We start from the raw sequence: 20,149 nt of genomic DNA, 5'->3' as shown, positions 1-20,149 counted from the left end.
TTTTGCCTAAGCTACCTACCTACCTACCTACCTACCTACTATACCTTAGCTATCTCCAACGATGCTGTGGTGACTGATGGATTTTGCTGTTGCATGATAGGCCATGGCCCAAGTTACTATTGTCAGCCACAATGCGTGACACATTGTCAAGTCGCTTTATTCTCTCTCTCAATATATTGGTTATATATTTCTTCGTTGGATAACTATTGGGCGGCTGCCTGAGCCTTACTTGTATCTCTTAGTTTTGTGCTTTTGCACGGGGTATCCATAGCCAGCCGAACTCTATATATGTAGTAAATTCAAACGCTTGCATCCATGTTCCTTATCCTGAGATCCAGGTGCACCGACCTAACCACCTTGTAGTTTCCCATGTCCCAGAGAAGCAAAAGCCGGCTTTTCCTGCCTACCAGTGTACACCATAGTGTTACAAAAAATCATGTCATTATTCATGTATGCCGTTACAAATTTCGAGATGCAGCGGGATCACTGCTCGTCGTCATCCTCCTCCTCTTCGTCGCCTTCATCTTCATCCTCTTCGTCGTCAGATTTGGGAGGCTCCCATGTCTCTTCAAGCTTAAGACCCTTGCCTTGAGGCTCCTGGGCCCTGAATGATGACCCAAGTAAAGATGATACAGTAGATCGATAGTTGTTGAGCTGAGGATCCTCGTTGTACTTCTCCGGAGTGTCGTACAGCCCCATTCCAACCAGGATCTCGCCGTCTTCTTCCGCGGCATCTTCAAGAGCCTGATAGTGAGGATCCTCTGATACTGCTGGTTGAGACAGTTGGGTTTGTGGGAGAGTCTCAGGGGTGGGGGGTGTGGTGGAGCCAATACCGTGCATGATAAAGGTATTCCAGTCCCATCCATTGCTATCAGTGGTCTCGGCGGGCGCAGCAATGACAGGCAGTTGACGACCCGGCAAGACCATAGAAGCAGCGGGGGAGTGGTGCGACATGTTCGTTCCGTGGTAAGGATTGTAGGTCATGTTGTCGGTAGATTGATATGGGAGAGGCAGATGGGAGAAAGCCAGCGGGGATGTACCGCATGAAGTTGAATCCATCATTGGGGAATAATGAGCATAGTTGCCGTGCAAGTCTTGGTGGTCGGAAGGCAAGTGGCTTGTAGTCAAGGCATACGCGGGTTGTTGCGCCTGGACATAGGGTTGTTGGCCATATGAGCTCGGATGCCAACTCACGGGACGTGATGACCGTGGGGCGGGTTGCTGGGACTCAACGTCACAAAATGTTGATAGCTGTTCCATGACTTGCTGTTGTCGGCGTTGCAAGTTGCCGTCATTCATGAGAGTCTTTCGGCGAGCCATGATACCAGACGAGCGAGGGCTGTTGTTGGCGCTTGAAGGCTTGGTCACCCTCATAGCACCACCAGATCGTTGTCCACTGGACCCTCGTGAGAACCTTCTTGAAGCTTGCGAGCATGCCATTTGTTGTGTGTGGTCGTCCAGCATTGTGTCGTAAGGATATGTGATGGGCAAGGAGCCTGCTGGCTGCACACCGAAGAGTGGGTGCATCATCTTGAACTGTATCGAGGAAGTAATGTGATTGAAAGTTGAGATATATCGAGACAAGTTGCCAAAACGACAGCTGATATTAGAGTAGTTATCGTTCCCAATACAAATTAACTTTGAAGGTGAAAGTAATGATGGTAGATCCAAAGAACTGAGAAGGCCTCAGCTTGAATATGTATCGTGAAATGGTGGTACCGGTTCCAAAGGGGTTCGAGGGGGCCCTGTTAACGAAACATGGGGCAATCGATGGCTTGAAAGATAAATCGAGCCTAGCAGCTTTGAACAAGATCAACTCTCCAAGGATCTGGGTGTGGATCATGAGGGACCAAGCAATAAAGAAGCATGGCCGATTTAGTAGCGACAAGATGGCTGTAAACCGTAGAATTTAGAACAGCCGTCAAATCAGAATCTGGCCCATGGGGTACTTGGCTAGGTTTCTCATCACATTTGACCCTCACTTCACGTTCCTGTGCTGGGATTATCATTCTAGCATGGCAGCTGGGGTGGTGGGCTGCGTCATACGGGCCGGCAGGGGGTGTGCCAACGGGCGGAGCCAGCAATCAGTGAGAAAAGGCGGGCGGGAAGTAGTGCCGGAGCGAGAATCAGGCTGCTGGTCTGGGGATTGAGACGACGTCTGCGGCATGGAGTCAAGGGTTTTCCTGTGTGAGGGCGTGTCGACTGGTACAGAGTAGGATCAGTGCGGTTCACGCCGATTTGGTAGGCATACGCTAAGTTTGGCGTGGTACCGTCGTACCGACAGGGCGAACAAGGAGGAAACAGGTAGTGATGGTGATGGGGCCTCCCGCCGCTATGATTGCGTTGCAGACCCACCAGAGCGGCGTCTCTAGAAGAAGTGGACATCCTCGGGTCGTCTGGTCTCAAGGCAAGCTAGGCAAGTCACCCCTGCCGCTAAGGATGCAGCTCACATGGAGTAGTGGGGAAAGAAGGGATGGAGAAGAATTTGGTCCACGGGCTGGAGTCGTAATAAAGCACAAGGAGCAAGGTCGTCAGCCAGTCTGGCCGCAGCATCCGCTTAGGACTCAGCGAGAGTAGGGGGTTAGGGTATTGCTGAAGGGGTGCACCAAGCGCTGCACTAGCCGGCGCCACAATGCATGCATTTGTTGGGCCTGAGATGGGCTGGGGGACCACTACTGTAGGAAGCGCCGCGCCCAGGCCAAAGGATGGAACATTTCCCTACTGGGTGAAAGTACCACTCCGGAAGGGTCTTGAATCTCATCCAAGCGGAATACTCATCACTGCTTTCATGGTTTGGCATGCTTCGCTCAGTGTACTGCAGACACCCCTGCTGTAGCACATGTAATTCCCATTTCTCGGCTCTACGCTGAGGTATTGCAACTCGCAAAGAGGGTGAGATGCGAGAAGGGCGTTCTCCTAGGAGAAACAATCATATCTGATCGACAGGTGCTTGATGATGTTTGCAATTGGTTTGAGATCCGTCTATCGTCACCGCCGAGGGAGGACACCGGTAATAACGGTTTGTTGTACCCGCTTCTCTGTACATGCTCTTGCGTATCATGATCCGTTTATTCTTGGGACTATTGAACGCTTGTCTGGTGAGGAACAGCATCATTGGCGACTTCCTGAGGATGGACGGAATAATGTGCTGGCAAGTGATAAATGCTTTGTGCAAGACTTCGATAAATGGGTGGATAGGTAGCTTGATGGACTGGCACCGAGTTTCCCTGAGGCCTGGAATGGCTATCACCGTGAAAGTTTAAATCACGAGACGATGTATTGGCAAGGGCTTGATGGCACAGCATAACCCCATCAAAGCCCCATCACAGACGGTTGGTGTTGCGCTGTCTGGGCTGTATGATAGCTCCAATGTCGATGAGAAATTCAAACGTACCATTTCAGATACTAGGATGTGGGACCGCATCCGCAATCTAGTACCCTAACAAGAGTCGGCATGGTGCTTCTCCTGGTAGCAAAACCTGTGGGCGGGTACCCGGCGTTGCATTATGCACATGGTACTCCGACTGTGCAGGAGAGCCAGGTAAGTCACCACTGTGAGTGCTTTTCTGGGCGTGTGATAGACGACTGTAGGTGAGGAAGCTAGACATGCTATGATGAGCGACGTGCCTGTACTGTTGCCGTTGACGGGAATCCTTGGTGGCAAGAATCCCTATCTCAGTGGACGCGGACAGTTACCGTCTTGCAATTTTGCTCCGTGCAGTAAGACCAGGCACAGGGAGCGGCAATGCAGTTTGGCCTCCATGGAGCGAGACCTCGGACAAAGACTAATGCGTTAGCAGTAATATCAATCTCCCTTAGGTCGTCATAGAGAGGTATTTGATGGAGAGGGAGCGCCGGGCAGTAGTCAGCCCAGATCAATGAGGCATTGACTCAAAGCTTGAACGAATGGCGGCGCAGGGCCGCCTGACTCTCCAGGCATGTACGTACCGCCCAACACCCAAAGCCTGAGGTAATTACCTTCTTGCATCGGTATCTCAGGTAAGGCAGCTAGGGTAGGCACGTTCCAGCAACGCCCGATGGCCTGAGCGCTGACATCCAATCCATCCTGCTTTACCTGCTCTGGTCAATTGTCCAGTCACAGATGTGGAGGGCCCTTGGGCGGTAAAAATACACGAGACTGGCTTACACCAAAATCCATCGATCTACCACCAACCGCTAGTCTCTTGTTTTCTTTCACCCTAGGCTAGACTGAAAGCACAAGTCGTTCTGCTCCGCCTGAATACCTAAGGTATGTACCTACCGCAGGTAGAGGACGCTTGAACTCTTCCCTCCCTGTTTGAAGTTATTAATGGCAAGTGCGGTAACCAGTCTAACCAGTCATCTATCCACCTGCAAGCCCCAAAGGTTGTTCAGTTGGTGACTCGCTCATCCTGACAGTTCAGACAGTACATATCATCCAAGCGCTGAATCAAGTTCGATTTAACACAAATGTACATGCTTTCCTTTACCCAGGGGCTGTGGGAACAACGACACTTTCTTTCCAACATTGGTAAACATTGGGATGCCAGACCGTGCTCCAGAATCCAGTCTGCCTGCAGTACCACTTCATGGCTCCCTGTACTACGGAGTACGCCAGAGGCAATGCCAACGCCAGCATGATTTGAATTCTGGCGGCTTTTTAAGCAAGCGGTTTAGTTTCTCTTCCTAGACCAGTGGATCTGCCTGCCACGCCGTCTACAAAATGTACAAGTGATTTCATCTCAAAACACGAAACACGAGCAATACTGAAGGTCTGATCTGATATATCAAGTATCCATCTCAGTGAACAAAAAGACTCAAGATTACAGGGCCTAGAAGGAAACCATCAGATGTCTTCCTAAATTTATCTGAGTTGGCCAAAAAGACGGCCTGACAACAGACAGAGGAGAGTGAACAGCAGCCTCTTACGATGATCCGACCTGGAGCAAATCTACCAACGCCCCTCGTTCATAATAAAGGTAATTAATTATATTATGTTCCTACTCCGTAGTCCAATGAAGGATGCAACAATGGCTACACACTGACGGTCTCGGCTTTTACTCCTTCTCTGTCACTTCCATTGTCTCATCTCATCGCCCCTCTATCTATGGGACGGCTCATCAAGCTCACACCGCAGTCAACCAGAGTTTTGCTGGCGCTTGGTAGCTAGGGATTCTTTGTTTACGAGATTATCCCCACCCTCAGAGTTCCATTGCGCTGACCATAACCACCAAATTGAGTGTCTGTGGAGCACAGCATACTGACGCCCCTCTCTCCTTTAGTCCTCGCCTGTTCGCCTTCTGAAGCTTGCATCTCTCTCCCTTGAAAGATCTTGGCATACTTGTAAGTTGACTAGCCCCCTCTGGAAGGATCCAATTGTGCAGTAGAGGGATCAGCAGCCTGGGGCCATCAGTTGGTGAGCCTGGCTGCCTGGTGAGTTGGGCCTTGTTGTTTCTGAATTGCCCTGATCGGCCACTGATTCAGTCACCAAACGAGGGCTGGAACTGTGCGCCACCCCGAAAGTGTCCTGGTCCAAGATGAAAGCGTGCCGCCTCGATGGATCTTTCAACATCCTTTTCTTTAAACCTCATGTAACCCTGGCTTGCCTGGCTCAATGTCCTGGTGAATTGACCGTACATACGAGAGTCGGGTGTGTGGCCAGAACAGCCAACGTGTCTATCACCGGTGCCTCTGAATGCGCTCTTTAAGGTAGTGTACGAGTCGATCCATCTTGCGTGTAAATTACAACTATTCTCCATAGCAGGAGAGCGCGTCGGCATCTTGGCAAACAATTGCGGTCAGATATATCCATACTTTACACAAAAGATACCGAAATTGGTCAACAGATCCGGATGTTGTGAACTTCAAAAGATACTCTTACCGGCATTTGCTAGAGGTCAGTTGCTGTAACATCTTTGCAGTGAATCTCGATGCTAGTTCGGGAATTTTTATCAAGACAGCGCTTGCCCAAACATGAAGATTTACAATGTTTTGGATTAGGCCTTCTTTTTCTTTCTTTCTGGTTCAGATGCCCTCGATCGATACCTAGGGGATTGGCGGGTCTGTCCATGGCGTTAAGAGTAAGCGTTGACTTTACTGCCCGCCCTGGGCTAGGGAATTCAGGTAATTGCCGTTCTTCGACTTCATGGTCTTATCGAGGCTTGGAGGTTTCAAGCTGGATGGCAGCTGGGTTCCATGGGTTGTACATGCATCCGAAGTTCTCTTGTGGGTCACATGTACAGGGAGAAGAAAGGATTTGGAGGATGTCCGTGTCTTGTCCCCGCGAATCACACTCTTTGGGCCGGATCACGCATTGATTGTCCTGCCCAGGAGTTTTATCTCACTCGGAACAGCAGGATAGCCATTAGCTTTCGACGCGGAACGCTGTCCCACAAGACATTGGTGCTGATCATCAACCCACAGGCTATAGCACTCATCGAACTTCTCCTTACGGTTCGTGCGTTACCTACCTGAGTCACGGAAGCGCAGCCACCACCATGTGAGAGTCTTCTAATACGGTGCAGTACATACATACTTTTTGCATAAACTATCCCATCTCAGCACAGCGCAGTATCACTGGCCTTGGATGGTCTAGCCCCTGGCAAAGCACCACACCACACCATTCTTCTCAAAACCATGCCAGCATGCCTCATCGGCGGATGTATCCTGGCCGCCTGGGATCACATTTGCTATCGCGGCTGACGAGGACAATTTCAACATACTGGTATGCGTCATCCAAATGCCCTTCACGAATGGCGGCCGACCGCTACACCATAGCCCTAGATTCGCGACCCTTTCTTACAGACTAGAAACGGGATTGCAACTGGAAGTTCCAAAGGTAACTTGTCAGCATTACACAAGTGATTCAATATCCTCAACACAATGTTATTAGGTCATGATTGCTTTCATGTCATCCCCGGTTCAATCTTTTTATTCATTCATCCAGTCATTGTGAAGAATAACTGGAATCATACTCACCCTAGAGATCTGCTTGTGACCGTCCAATCAATCACCAGATGTGCTTCTCAGATGGATGGGGCCCAAACCAATCTGCCCTGTTCGGCCTCAAATCAAAGATCCTGCATACTAACCCAATAATGTACTACGAGAGAGGCTGAATTTTTGTTTTTCTTTGTTTGACTTTCTTGCTACCATAGTACTAGACATACATCCCCATAGCCGAATTCACACCTCTCAGCAAATCTGCACCAGTGGATCCCCTTTCATAGCCGAGTCGCTAATTCGGTAGCCCGAACGCTAACTGTTCCTACGATCAACAATGGATTCAATGTCAGACAAGAAGACTCACTGGTCCCCTCGACACAATGCATCTACATACAGTAACGTATTCGGGTCAGATGTCGTTCGATCCGAAGACCTTTATTGCAACAAGAATACTTTGAGTCTTCTTCAGCACTATATAGGTAGCTGTATAAAAAGCGCAAGCTTTATATCACTTGCCCAACTCTTCATACAGTGAGTGGGCTATTGTCGCGGGAGGCAAGCCCCAAAACAAGCCATCGAATATACATATACGGGTAACGATTGGCTTTCATCACCAAAACTCTCAGATTTGATCAAAGTTGCCTGTGGCTTTCGGATCCACGCGATCTCGTTTACAGGACGTCCTGTCATTGAGAGCTGGCAACCCACGCCCGCCACACTATGCCAACTCAAAACAGAGTGTGGATGCTTAAAAGGAAAAAAAAAAAAAAAAGGAAAAAGCAAGGGTGTGCAAGTGGAGGATTCAAGCCCGTTCATCAGGGATTCCTTAGCACGACACCTGGGTATCGCCAAGGAAGCGAAAAAGAATAATTCGCCAGTCCAGTTGCCGAAGATCAACATGCTTGGCCTGACCTTACACTCTCTGCTTGCTCTGTATGCATGTGTGTACATATGTACAGAGTAACATTCAACTGGATGTTTGCATGCTTACAGTACAGGTACAGTACAGTACAGTCCTCGTGGACTGAAGACCTACTGTACATTTCCGAAACGATAATCCAGTATTTGAGCATGTGCTCATAAGACCACGCAATCCATCAGAGCGTTCCACGCTTCAACAACCCTCAACATGTTGGACAGGACTGGCATCAATCCACCGTCAACAGTCATTGAAGAAGGATGGTTCCAATATTAAGATCAGACCCTTACACTGGGGTGCGCCGCCCTTACGCTAGACTATAAACATGCCCTTGGGCCACTTTTAAAAACCGCTGCCATGGGTCTACTACCACAAACAACTTCAATGGAGGAGAACGGAGAGTCTGAGGCTAGAAACGACCAGCCCCTGCACAAAAGTCTGACCTGTTTGGTATCATCTGTAATTATGTACGTATCCGTACTGGTACAGTTTGGTGCCGGGGATAAATACTGCGCTTCCAAGGTCCAATCTCGTGTGCTTCGAGCCAATGAAGGGCCCGGGCTTGATTGACTCAAGAGGATTAAATAAGAGCCCTTGCATTCAATGAGGAACCTGCAACATACCGCTGTACCTTGGCCTCCTGGACACCCATCGTTCAACTTTCCCATCCATGCATGCATGCCATGTAAGTCAGCTGCCAGAAGGATTCGCTTGAGAGTGAGCCATTGACAGCCCGCCTCGGTCGCCTTGACTGAGCAACATCTCACACAGCATTAGTCCCCGGCGGCGGCATGCATGCGAGTTTGTGATCATGCAGGTGTCTTTGTTAAGAGGGGGGCAGAATGATTGATTACCTTGATCACCTTGATTGCCTGTTTATGACTCGTTACTCCAATGTTGTATCGTTGCTGTATAAACGTTTGCAACGAATTGTTTGGAACGCTGTGACGCCCATCTGCGATCCTAAGTGAACATTTGATGCAGGCCGTAATGAGGAAGCAAGCAATATACGTACGACAACCGCCATCCAGTCACTTACAACAGTCCAAATGCACATGTGGTGGAGCCCTGCGGAGGTCGACCCGTCGAGCGGAAGGGATATGGCTCGCGGTACGCCATAAGATACGGCAATCAGTCTCGAGTTGGCCGGACCTGGTCTTGGGTCTTGTGGGTAGCTTGGCGGCGCAACCTTGGATAGCCATGCTAGCCATGGTACCGAGAATGCATGAAGAAGCCCGTTATGTACTTATTTCGGTGTATTTTACTACTAGAATTTGGGTGTCTTCATTGGATACTCAAAGAGACCAGCATCAGGCAGCCTTCATCAGTTTCCTTCAATCCTGACTACCAGACCGGTTTCAATACTGTATGTATCGACGTGACCACCACCACCACGTAATCATGTCACCAATACGGAGCAGAGTACCACCACTTTCTCTTGAATACATGCTTCTCAGCCTCTCAGTTCTGTAAGCGAGTAAGGCGAGACTCACCAGTTTGTGCAGGAAGCTTGTCAGAATGATCCCTTAGATGCTTGAGAACAGACAAGAGGCACTCTACTTCATTGCCGATCATAGATGAAAAGTAATTCAATGGTTATTCAACCCAACATTACTTACTGTCCACCCGAGACTCAAAAAGATCTCCAGTCCCCAACACGGCATGGCATTCTCCCAAACATGTACGTACTTGTACATGCTTGTCTATAACGCCTGCGGCGTAGTGCTACCAGTATGTCTGTAGCATCTAACTATAGAGCCCGGAAGCCGGGGGCGTCTCCAGCTGCCGCCCGCTCCTCCGTCCGAGAGCTCCATACCGATCGGGGATGCTCATGGCGGGTCAGAGCAGAGTTCAGCCAGGCCAACGGAAAGTTGCAAAGCCCTCTCTGACCGTCAAGTCCGCACCACTCGGGCTTATTCGGGCGACACCCCCTAGAACTAATACAACACCACTCAATTGCCCATTATGGCTGCGAATGGGCATGTGTGGGGGCCTATGAGATTGGATATACCCTCCAGCGCGAGAAGACTCACATCCACAGCTCACCCCTTGTCTAGTGCTGTGGCAGAGAGGGTTTCTGGCTTTCATCAATGTGCAGGGGTTTTGAGACATGCTCAAAGCGGGCCGGCGTCATTCGCAAAGCAAAGCAAGCACTCGCACTCACAGTCACGGTCACGCACTCGTTTGTCTCGATGAGGTTTGATGGATCTGAAGCTTTTTGTCATGCCGCGTATCCTATTTGATAGTGCAGCCCTTGGATCATATCCCCTTAAACTTTGATGAGAGCCAGCCAACAAGCAACATGCCAGCTGTATACTTGAACGTGCCTCCACCTTCCATAGGTTTTGTTGTGATAATAATCGACGACATACTCCGTGTTGACTTCACTTTCTGGTATCAATGGTGCATACTCCGATATTGTCCGGTGGTTTCTGATGTCTGGTATCGTCATCAAGGAACTGGTTTAGATACACAGTACCCTCTTTAGAGTCGTGTATTCTTGTTCTCCTCACACCCGTATCATTGTCCTCAGCTCTCACTCATTGTCGAAAACATGCCCCACCAATAACAGTGGTACTTGGAGTGTGAACTGTTGTGGGTTTGTTGCTGCAATTAGAATAGTTGTCCTAACTATGTACTCTCAAAGCTGCGTTGACCGTGGGCACATTAGACTTGCTCCTGTTTCCTTTCACCCTATTCTGTCGTGTCCTCCCGTCTCATCTGACACGTCTCACACCTTGTCCCTGTCCCTGGTGCCATTGCTAAACAAGCCAGCTGCCCAGATAACTTAGCTAACAACTACGGCAAATCGTCTTGGGCCTGCGTCTCGGGGCTTTTGGGTCCTTAGGCTCTGCACCGCATGACGATGCTGTCGAGCGGCTCGCAGCTCGCTTGCCCTTTAGAATCCTCCCTAGTGCATACTATGTAAGCATTAGCTGCAGACGGACGGTTGGCCGCCGCCCTGGCTCTGGTACCGTACATAGTCTGTGCTGCAACCATGCCTCCCTTGGGGCGTGCAAATTCTCCAGGCCCCTCATTCAGCGAGGGAGCAAAAATAAGCAGTCGAAGGATCTGCTAAATTAGTCCTGGATCATTCTAAGCCTGTGTGAGTATTTATGTCACATACGATTAAGCTCTAAGGTTTTCCGGTATCCCACCACTAGCCACCTACATTAGCTACTAGCCATCGGTTTCGCTCAACCGACTCAACAAAGCTTGGGAATTTGAACATCCCTTGTGACATGATTCTCTAGAACCGACTCTTGAAATTATACTTGAGCATGCAGCAATCATTACAACACTTTTATGTTTTTCTATGACGAGCTTCAGAGCTACAACCTCTCTTGATACGGAGTAGATCAGCTGGTAGATGGATAACTCAAGGATGTTCACTTCCATCTCGTTCTTGCACACTATCTAGACAGTTTCTTCACACGAGCACCAAGACTAACAACGTGCTTCTAGACTAATCGTGGTCTCCATGCAGTAGCCCCGGCGCATCCGCGTGGTTCAGAGGTTGTGTCTTGCAGGCAGAGTAGCATCATCCTTGCCCTTCCTTGACCACCTAGCCAAGGACAACAAGACACCTGCTCGCTCATCCATCCACTTGCATCACATCAACACGCAGGAGAGAGACTGGTCAGGTCCAAGTTGATACCTACTACTTACTCTCCGTACATACGCCTCCATGCCTGACTAACCAATCCGTGCACTCACCAATGCACTACGGCGGTTGAAGATCAAAGCAACCCAATGTTTCTCTATTCCCCGTTTTCACCGCCTTTCTCCCCTGTTTCTAATTGTCCCCCTTCCACTTCTCTCCTCCACTATCTGTCCCTCCCAGTTCTAGGCTCAACCGTCTCTTTTCTTCCCACTTAATCTCTCATCACCCGAATTGAGAGTATCATCAGCTGGTGTAAGCCATAGGCGACTCATGGTTCGCCGAGCTGCTTTGCTGTGTTTGCCATTTCTTTCTCCGCTCATGAGCGGTTTAGTATTTTCCCCCTCTTTCTCCCCTTGATATTCCGGCATCTGACCCTTGCACCGAAAGTCTACCTAAAGAGCTAAATGTGTGGATTGTCGTCAAGCAACCATAGTATTATCGGGATAAGACCGTCAGGCAGTCATGCCCATGGCTACCCGTAATCAGGTATTCATTCAGACGCCTCCAATCTCCGTTCCAAGCATGTCTCTTCCGAGTCCGTCGAACCCCTCCCGCTGCACTTTGAGCGTAGCCAGTCGAACGGCGAAACCGAGCTTCTGCCCCATGCTCCAGTCGTCAGGGTGACAGATCAGTCCGTACAGCATTCCGGCTATGAAAGTGTCCCCCGCTCCCACGGCACTATATCTCGAACAGTGGTCAGGTCCTGCAGTTTTACGCGGCTTGTACTAGGTTTGTTGCTGTGTTAGGCATTGTCAGGGCGGGACAACTCACTCGAGCACGGAAATGTCTCGCCCTGATTTATCCAGGGCAGGGCAGTGAATACTCTCGCCTGTCGATCGAGACAGCCCAGCTGCTCCATCTTCACCCCACGTACACAGTGCCAGTGACCTATGCAGCTTCTTGTCAGCAAGGGCAATACAGTCAAAGCAGAACCCTGATATCCTTCCATGAAACGTACGCCTTTTGATGCCCTTCAGCTCTCAAGCATTGTTCCGGAGTCTTGTATCCTCGACTCTGTCCCCCTTGTTAGGTCACTACAATTGTAACGGCCGATATCCATGAGTCCATTCTCACCTCAGCCCAACTTCGCGAATAGAAGACAACATCCACTTCTGCTGCCAGCTCAGAGAGGCCCTCTCTACCAGGCTTCTCAATTTCGACACTGATTGTCGCTTTTGGTAGTACGTTACGCAGGAGACGGATACAGCTCTGTATGGTATCCGGGATTCGGCCCTGTTGTTCCATCATCAGCCTAGAATTACTGGGCAGAGGATACCAGTCTGCATCCAACCTCAAAGTGCCACCATGTCTCCTGGTCCGGGTTGAAGCCTCGCGCGATGTTGCCAAACTCGTCTTCGGTCATCTCTAATAAGCCATTGTAGTTGACAAGCGTGCGACTACCCGATGCCTCGCTACGCATGATGTAACTGCTCGCCGCCTCCGTGCTCTCCTCGCGATAAACGCAGTGGCTGAAGTCAATGTTCGACTGTACACCGAACGACGATATAACACGCTGTGTTGCGGACGACGTTGCAGCGGGAAGGGGTGATACTAGATGTAGCTGGAGGGTGTCGTGCTCGGAGAGTAATTGTTCTAAGACCTGAAGAGAGTTGGGACAGTTGCCTCCACGTCGGATATTGAGACTGGTGGCACGTAACTTGGAGTCTTCGGATGGAAAGAAAGGAACACTGGAGGTGGGTTAGTAAATGCCATGCGTACGCAGTAGAGGTGACGTTCGTGAGGATCGTATCCAGGTAACAAGCCCCCACAGCAATGAGATGCTTCATGATGTCCAGTGCCGTGCTTGTTGCAACATAAACTGGGAAAGCAATGCCGACCACCTAACTTGCGTCAACTTACGCGTGAGACGAACTATGTCACTTGACGGTGGCGTTATGTTGTATATCCCTTTGTTATTGCCGATGATGTGAGTAGTTCCAACAGTTCCAACGTACGTCCGTAGGGAGGGGTCCGCTTCAGGTTGGGAGTTCCACATATATTTCGTCACTCGTACATAGTATGCGTCTTGTCTCTAGTAGAAGAGATACCCGTCGAGAATTATAAACCCCTAGCACTTAAGACCATATACTAAAACACTGATCTAAAGACCTCCTGGGATTAAACTTGCCTCAATGTTTTTCCTTACTTAGGGTAGAGGTCTTGCGTGTCTTGCCTACCCTAAACCTTTTTGTGGTATGGCCTAGCACTACCATCCGCTTAGATATGGGCGAAATGTCCGAGAGGCTCAACTTGTGAAACTGTATTTCAACAGTAACATCGTCTTGCGCATGCGTATGTGGTTGTGATTTACATCGTTGTGGGCCACCAGTATGACACCTTTCTCTCTACCTGTACCATTTGTCGTCCTCCTGATTCCTTTAGGGCGCTGACCGGTTTGGCCTTTTGATTGCACATCTTGACCGTTGAAACAGGCACTTTGCCGCGTGATGATTGTACCTCCAATATTTCTACAGGGGATAGTCTATGCTTCTTCCGTGGCTGGTCTCCTATGAGGCTTGCATTACCCCAGATGAACACCATAAGAAGGCATGCACGGAGATTGCGTTGACAGTGGCGGCAGTCGTATTCACGTCCGGAAAGTTGGCTGTAGAATCTCCGGTGTTCCTAGTTTGAGCAGTGCCGTCAAACCCGTCGGCTATCGTCTGCTCATAGACGATCAAGTTGAGACCTGCTGTTGGAGAGAGCAAGGGGGTGACACCAGGTAAAGAGGCCAGAAGTCGAACAAAAGGCACAAGACAAGAGTGCAGGCAACCGGTCTCGCTCCCAAATTGATGGAAGGACTTCGAGGGGATCAAGCCACGGAGCATCCATGAAGCTCCGTAGGACGATAGTCATCATTATGGCATTATTCGCAGTTTAGGTTTACTAGATTACTTCATGTAGAATCCCTTTTCTATTTTCTCTGTATTACTTGGCTCAATCATATTTTATAGCTACAGTATATAAACTGAACCCTATATCTTAAACTCAAAGTATTAATAGTTGAGTTGCTTGTTGAGAGGAGTTGAGAAAATCAAGTTGGAAGATATGATCCAGATATCATGAATATGGACATGATTCTAGTTCGTGACCAAAGAAGGTATACGTTTGGCCACACAATACGCAGCGTTGAGTTAATAGTAGCCCATGGAACTCATGTACTTGTCGAACCTCATCCGTTGGGCGTATGTAGAATAGCAGCTGAAGGCGTACGCAAGGGGGATGATACTGTTACACCAAGCCAAAACCAGGGGACTCTTCGTAAGATAATGTTTTCCATGATGCATTGACCCCGCCCAAGACATTGACGTCGTACTTCACAGGCCCGGATCCCGATATAATATGGTATCCAGGGAGCCAATCTGGATAGCACCTGGTCTCTGGCCTTCACTAGCCACGGCCCTCGTTATCACAAGACTACCTCATGTCGCTTAGATGATCAACCATATGGCATAGCACAAGCTTCTAGGCCGCATCTTGAATAGGTACTTCATTATAATTGCTGTTACTGTCCTCGCAAAGGGGAAGGAGACGGAGGAGAGTGACGAGAGGCTGAGTGCCAAGGACAAGGATGATAAGCTGGGCCGATAAAGTGGCACTTGTACGGTTCTTGCCATCGCAGAAACGAGGGAGGTGGAGGAGGACGAACCGGCCATTTTCATTTCAAATGTATATACACACAGACGCACATATACATATGTACACATGCACATGTATATATATATAGGTGGGAGGGTAGCAGGACCTTGTAAACCGAGAGACTGCGATCTCCAACCAGGTGGCGATGCTTGCAATATTGAGCGTCCGGAGCATGTGATGAAGGCAAAATCGAGCTGGCAAGTCGAACACATACTTCGAGGAGCCATGGTTGCTAGACACTTAAATAGGTGGCCGTTGCTCGTTGCTTGTGGCTGCAATTGTTGTGATTTATCTGTTGTCCTGTCAAATCCGAGCCGGTTTCCTTGGAGTATAAATGATACCTAGCAGTTATACTGTCAATATCGATTGAATGTCGGTTGATTTGTTTTGTCGTCGTCGGATATGCATGTAGGACCTCAAAGATAATCAGACGGCATGTTCATGGTATATACTTAAGCACCTCAGGCCACTCACGGTGGTGATTCTTGACTTACGTGCCTATGTAATATGCCATGCTATCTAGCAGCATTGTACATCTCTCCCAGTAGTTCGGCTAGTTGTTAACCATGACCACGAATGGAAGCGATAAGGGAACCCAATCTTCTGAACATGGCTGGCGCATACGATGCTCTCTCATGTTGATCGTTATGGAGATCACCTCCATACATTCGTTCCTATCATTGTGGTGCTCAAGTTTTACTATATGCAGTGACTCTAGAAGCTCACATACCCATTGACATGGTATAGTCCTTAATGTCAATATTATGAAGTACTTGATGCACTTGTTAGCATAAATCCATCGTTGTGATTCACTCGACCGCCTCTTCAGGCTGCACATGAAGCATCTAATGCGGAAAACAAAAAGTATCTACGTGGATGAACTGAATGTCGAATGCGTTAAGATTTGTCGGTCATAACTGAGAAGTCTTACCTGTAGGGACTGGTGAGTGACTGGTCGGCTGTTGCGGATCCAAGAAGGGAATCGGAGTCTCGTTTGCCATGTTGGCAGAATCCAGGACATCGTTCGCATGGTGGGATTAAGCTCCTTATAAGCCAGAAATAATTCAGAGGTAACCCATCTTCTTGCGTTTATTCGTTTGATGTTTTGCTCCTCGAGATTTGGCAGTTAGTGCGGTCATCTTGTCTTGGTAAGTTTTCAGTTATATCTGGAGTGTCAGTCCAGGTCGACTGTTTGTATAAATTAGTGACGCGGTGGCCATAGTTGGCCTGCATCTAATCGACAGTGACAGAATTTTTCTGTTAGAATGGCGATGGCGCTGGTGTTGTTACCGTTGTTATGTGTAGCCTAGCCTGCACTAAGTTGTCGCTGAGTTCACAAGGATCGATTTTGGGGCCCCGGATGCGTTACAACTCGTGGTTGAGTGTGTAAAATCACCCGATTTCGTTCAACTATCTCTAAGTTCCTTGTAGTTAAAGACTCTTAGTCTCGTCACAGCCGCTTCGCTTTGTCCGTTTCTCTTCTTCCTTGCCTTCTCAAGGTCGAGACCACAGTGCTCTGTGGTCTTTGGAGCGCCCTGTGAGCCGGATCAGGTAGTCAAGAAGAATTACTAAGGCTTAAATTCATATTCGAAGGTCAATTGATTGTCAATGGTATCTTGAAGTTGTTCAATCGACTTGCACCTAGTGCTAGACTTTGAGATCTTCCTGCACTTATTTGGGCAGTTAGTGATATACATGTGTATATACGTATGCCATCAGACTAGATAAGTTATCTTTCTACACTGTTACTGTTTGTGATGCTTTGTTACTAGGACACCAAGTGTTAATAAACAGTTCATCACTAATATTGGGAACCTAGATACAGTAACGTTGATTAGTATGTATATTTATATTTTTCTAAGAGATTCAAGCATAAAATATCCTGGCCTTGTTGCTGTTATTGATTGCAAATATCTTGTTACCTGTTTGAGATCGCTTTTCAGGTCATGTGTAGTCTTTAACAAGATCTGCGAGTTTGGCTTTGTCCTTTCACCCGGATATAGGATATCAGGACATGAATTTTAACCCGTAGAAACGATTGTAGATGTGAGTATAATATCTCTTTAAGCTATAATATGACTAAGTCTTGCATATATGCTGATATCGTGAGGCATTGTTTCCTTCGATCCTCTCAACATTGCTCACTTCTGAGCAGAGTAACCCTCAGACTTAGCAGAGTGTTTCGTCTCGTCAAGTTTATCAGATGCTGCGTCTTTGGCCGCAGAAGCACTGGAGAAAAGAAAGGTTAGATAATTCATAATAGTTGAGAGTCTGTATGCTTGAGGGGTCGGTATTACCGAGTGCCAACTCCAGCGTTTGAATCCTTAGCCACCTTGAAATCGATTAGCCATACGTTCTGAGTAAAAGGCAGCGTGTTCGCTGGACTTACCTCCTTGTTAGCCTCCTTGCTGGTGCCAGAGAGACCCTCCTGGACCTTGATAGATGTTAGCAGTGAAACTTAGAAGCATGGCGGGATCTCAGAGCATTCTTACCTTCTCAGTAGCTTGGTTGACAGTGTTCTTGATGGAGTCCATTGTGTATTAATTTGATTATTCTCGTAAAAAACTTAAGTTGGTAAATGCTGAGGTTGATGATTTGTTGAGGTTGTGTGTGATTATGAGGAGAGGGAAGGGACTGGACTGAGGAGGAATGGGGGTTTATATAGATTGATTCACTATTCTTGTTTCAACTTGTAAGTAAGCCGTCGTCATCGAGTGTTTGACCACTTGTTTGGCGTTCACGGTTTGGTATGCCTGTCCCCATTGCTCCCCGCCTGTCCAGTTATCATGGGCTATCATGTGAAGGGAAAAAGTGTCGTCATTGACTGGCTTCTGCATAGGAGTCCTACGTTGCCTAGACGGCTTGATACGTTACTGTTATTGATAAGTGGGAAGCAATCGGTCGTACCCCAGTAATGCTCTGGTTTACTCGACAACTTGAAAACAAGATAGCAAACAAGCTCGCGCGTTTGGTTTGTGATGGTTGCTCCAGAGACATTCCTGACGTCAGGTCATCACCGGAACGTCATCTCGATCAAAGGATCTGGGACTTGTTTTATTTGGTGGGGGTAGAAGAGGAGACTGGTCTGTATACGCATTATGCGCGTCGCGGGGTACCGGCTGGGAATAATTCAAGGATTGTACCCTGTGTATGGTGTAATTCTAGAAGAGATACCTAGATACTGACACATGATCGACCTCGGTCCCTTGCGGCTTAAAATTCGCCTCTGTTCCAAAGACTCTCCAGAGTTTGATGTCATTTCAGAGCTCTTTGAAGGTATTTCTTCTTTAAGCAGCGGACCCACTTCCCGTGATATCGTGTAACACGATGGGTCAGATCTGCCCCGCTTCCGGGCTTAACGGCGCCGCCACATAGCGGGGTAGCATGGAGTGTGGCGGTGACGTGGCCAGAGCTATCCTACCAACAATGACGTTATGTGGATATGCATTTCAATCACGCTTATCCGCAAGCTACGGATAGTTACCTCACACTTCACTCATTAGGTACACCGTACAGTATTTTGTGCCTCCCCAAATCGGGCATTTGATTCTTCAACTTGCTTGCTTGTGACCGACTCCGCCCGAGGCGGGTAAAACACAATTACGCCCGACGCCTGCATTCCCGCTTGCTGGTGCTGATTGGTGTCCTTTACTATCTGCTGTGCTCTCCATCGAGATCTTTCCCCTCGTGGTCCTTTTTTGACGGAGCAATGTCTCCGCTACCAACCTTCTGTATGCATATGCTTGAAAAATTCTGGTTTTCTGATGTGCCACCACAGCCTTTTGGTGGCTGTTCGTTTTCTCGATACTACTCTAGCAACTCGGTGTCTCATGTTTTCGTTTTTCGAGGCTTTTTGTCTTAGTATGGTGTCAAGCCACATCTATCATCTCCCAGAGGGATGCAGGAGAGAACTTATTTATGTAGAATCGCAAACAGGTTACGATATTATGGTACCTTTCTTCACTTGAGTCTTTGTGAGAAAGTAGTAGATAAGGTCGGTATGGATTGTGACATGTCAATCGCATTCCAGGGTAGTAGTACTCCGTAAGAAGTGTTGTAATCTTGTACAATCTGCTGTGCCGAGACTTTGTATTTCCTTGTTAGGATCACTCATTCCTCGTCCCCCACACCTGAAATATGGCCTTGACTCCCTCAGAGGAGGAAAGAAAACCTAGGACCTTGATCCTAAGTAATAAAAAAGCTTAGGTAACTTAATATAAGTTTAGGATAAATTTAGGATAAGTTTAGTATAGACTTAGGCTACCCTTTGCTGAGTTTATTTTGACACCTTACCTCAAGGTCCGATGTTTTCCTGCTCTTTGAGGCTCCCCTAGTTAATGCTGGTGGGAACTCGAACCTTGATGGTTAGGAAACACTTGGGTTTTCGTGCTCGACGATTAATCACACATCCACGTAAATCTGTGCCGTGCCATCCTGAGTGAGAAAAGACAGTAAAAAGTAATTGTCTACCTAATTGTTATTCCTTCTGACGTCAAGAACGGCTAATATAATGGTAAGGAAAGCTGCACACATCACAAATCTTGACACCAGGGGTTGAAAGTCCTTACAAATTGTCTCATCTTTAAGTCAACTCATACTGCGCCACGCTGCTCAGACCCAATTTGTACTATAGCCATCATGAGTGAAATAGCGTTTTATCTGCTCTTGTTGTTAACCTAGAGATTATTCTAGAGCGGGTTTAGGGTGTTCGCCGCGTTCAACATAAATATATCGCGTTACTGAGGGCTTGTGTGTATTTGTTATACAGATGATACAGCATGTGACCAACCCTTAGGGAGCGAGAAAATATAAGACTTAAGTTTAAAGTAATAAAATAAACTCTGTAAAAGGCATTCTAAATTGATCTTAAGTTTAGACTAAATTACTTGAATCTTTATATTAGTTAGGCTTAAGGTCCTAAGTTTTATTCCCTCCCCTAGCCTATATAGACAGTCAGATGACAGTTCCTGTAATTATTATCACCAGGAGTCAATTAAAAACAT

The 20,149-nt window shown here is 48.0% G+C and overlaps 3 protein-coding genes across 3 annotated transcripts; all 3 read right to left on the bottom strand.

Moving 5' to 3' along the window:
- Window positions 1-483: 483 nt before the first annotated feature.
- On the bottom strand, window positions 484-1,530 carry FTJAE_556 (uncharacterized protein; the record flags this gene model as incomplete). The annotated part of the gene is made up of 1 exon (XM_037352080.1): window positions 484-1,530. The coding sequence occupies one exon, from the start codon at window positions 1,528-1,530 to the stop codon at window positions 484-486; it is 1,047 nt and encodes a 348-aa protein (XP_037212350.1).
- Window positions 1,531-12,001: 10,471 nt separating this feature from the next.
- Window positions 12,002-13,294, bottom strand: FTJAE_555 (uncharacterized protein; the record flags this gene model as incomplete). Its single annotated transcript, XM_037352069.1, has 6 exons — window positions 12,002-12,185; window positions 12,279-12,395; window positions 12,466-12,521; window positions 12,582-12,740; window positions 12,799-13,150; window positions 13,227-13,294. The coding sequence occupies 6 exons, from the start codon at window positions 13,292-13,294 to the stop codon at window positions 12,002-12,004; spliced, it is 936 nt and encodes a 311-aa protein (XP_037212349.1).
- A 3,993-nt stretch (window positions 13,295-17,287) lies between these two features.
- FTJAE_554 (glucose repressible grg1) lies at window positions 17,288-17,680 on the bottom strand (the record flags this gene model as incomplete). The annotated part of the gene is made up of 4 exons (XM_037352058.1): window positions 17,288-17,375; window positions 17,444-17,478; window positions 17,536-17,580; window positions 17,639-17,680. 4 exons carry the CDS (start codon window positions 17,678-17,680, stop codon window positions 17,288-17,290), a joined length of 210 nt encoding a protein of 69 aa, XP_037212348.1.
- Between the last annotated feature and the right edge of the window lie 2,469 nt (window positions 17,681-20,149).

This window comes from Fusarium tjaetaba (genome assembly GCF_013396195.1).
Source record: "Fusarium tjaetaba strain NRRL 66243 chromosome Unknown NRRL66243_c0000014, whole genome shotgun sequence".
Classification (NCBI taxonomy): Eukaryota; Fungi; Ascomycota; class Sordariomycetes; order Hypocreales; family Nectriaceae; genus Fusarium; species Fusarium tjaetaba.
This window is presented reverse-complemented; position numbering and strand designations above follow the sequence as displayed.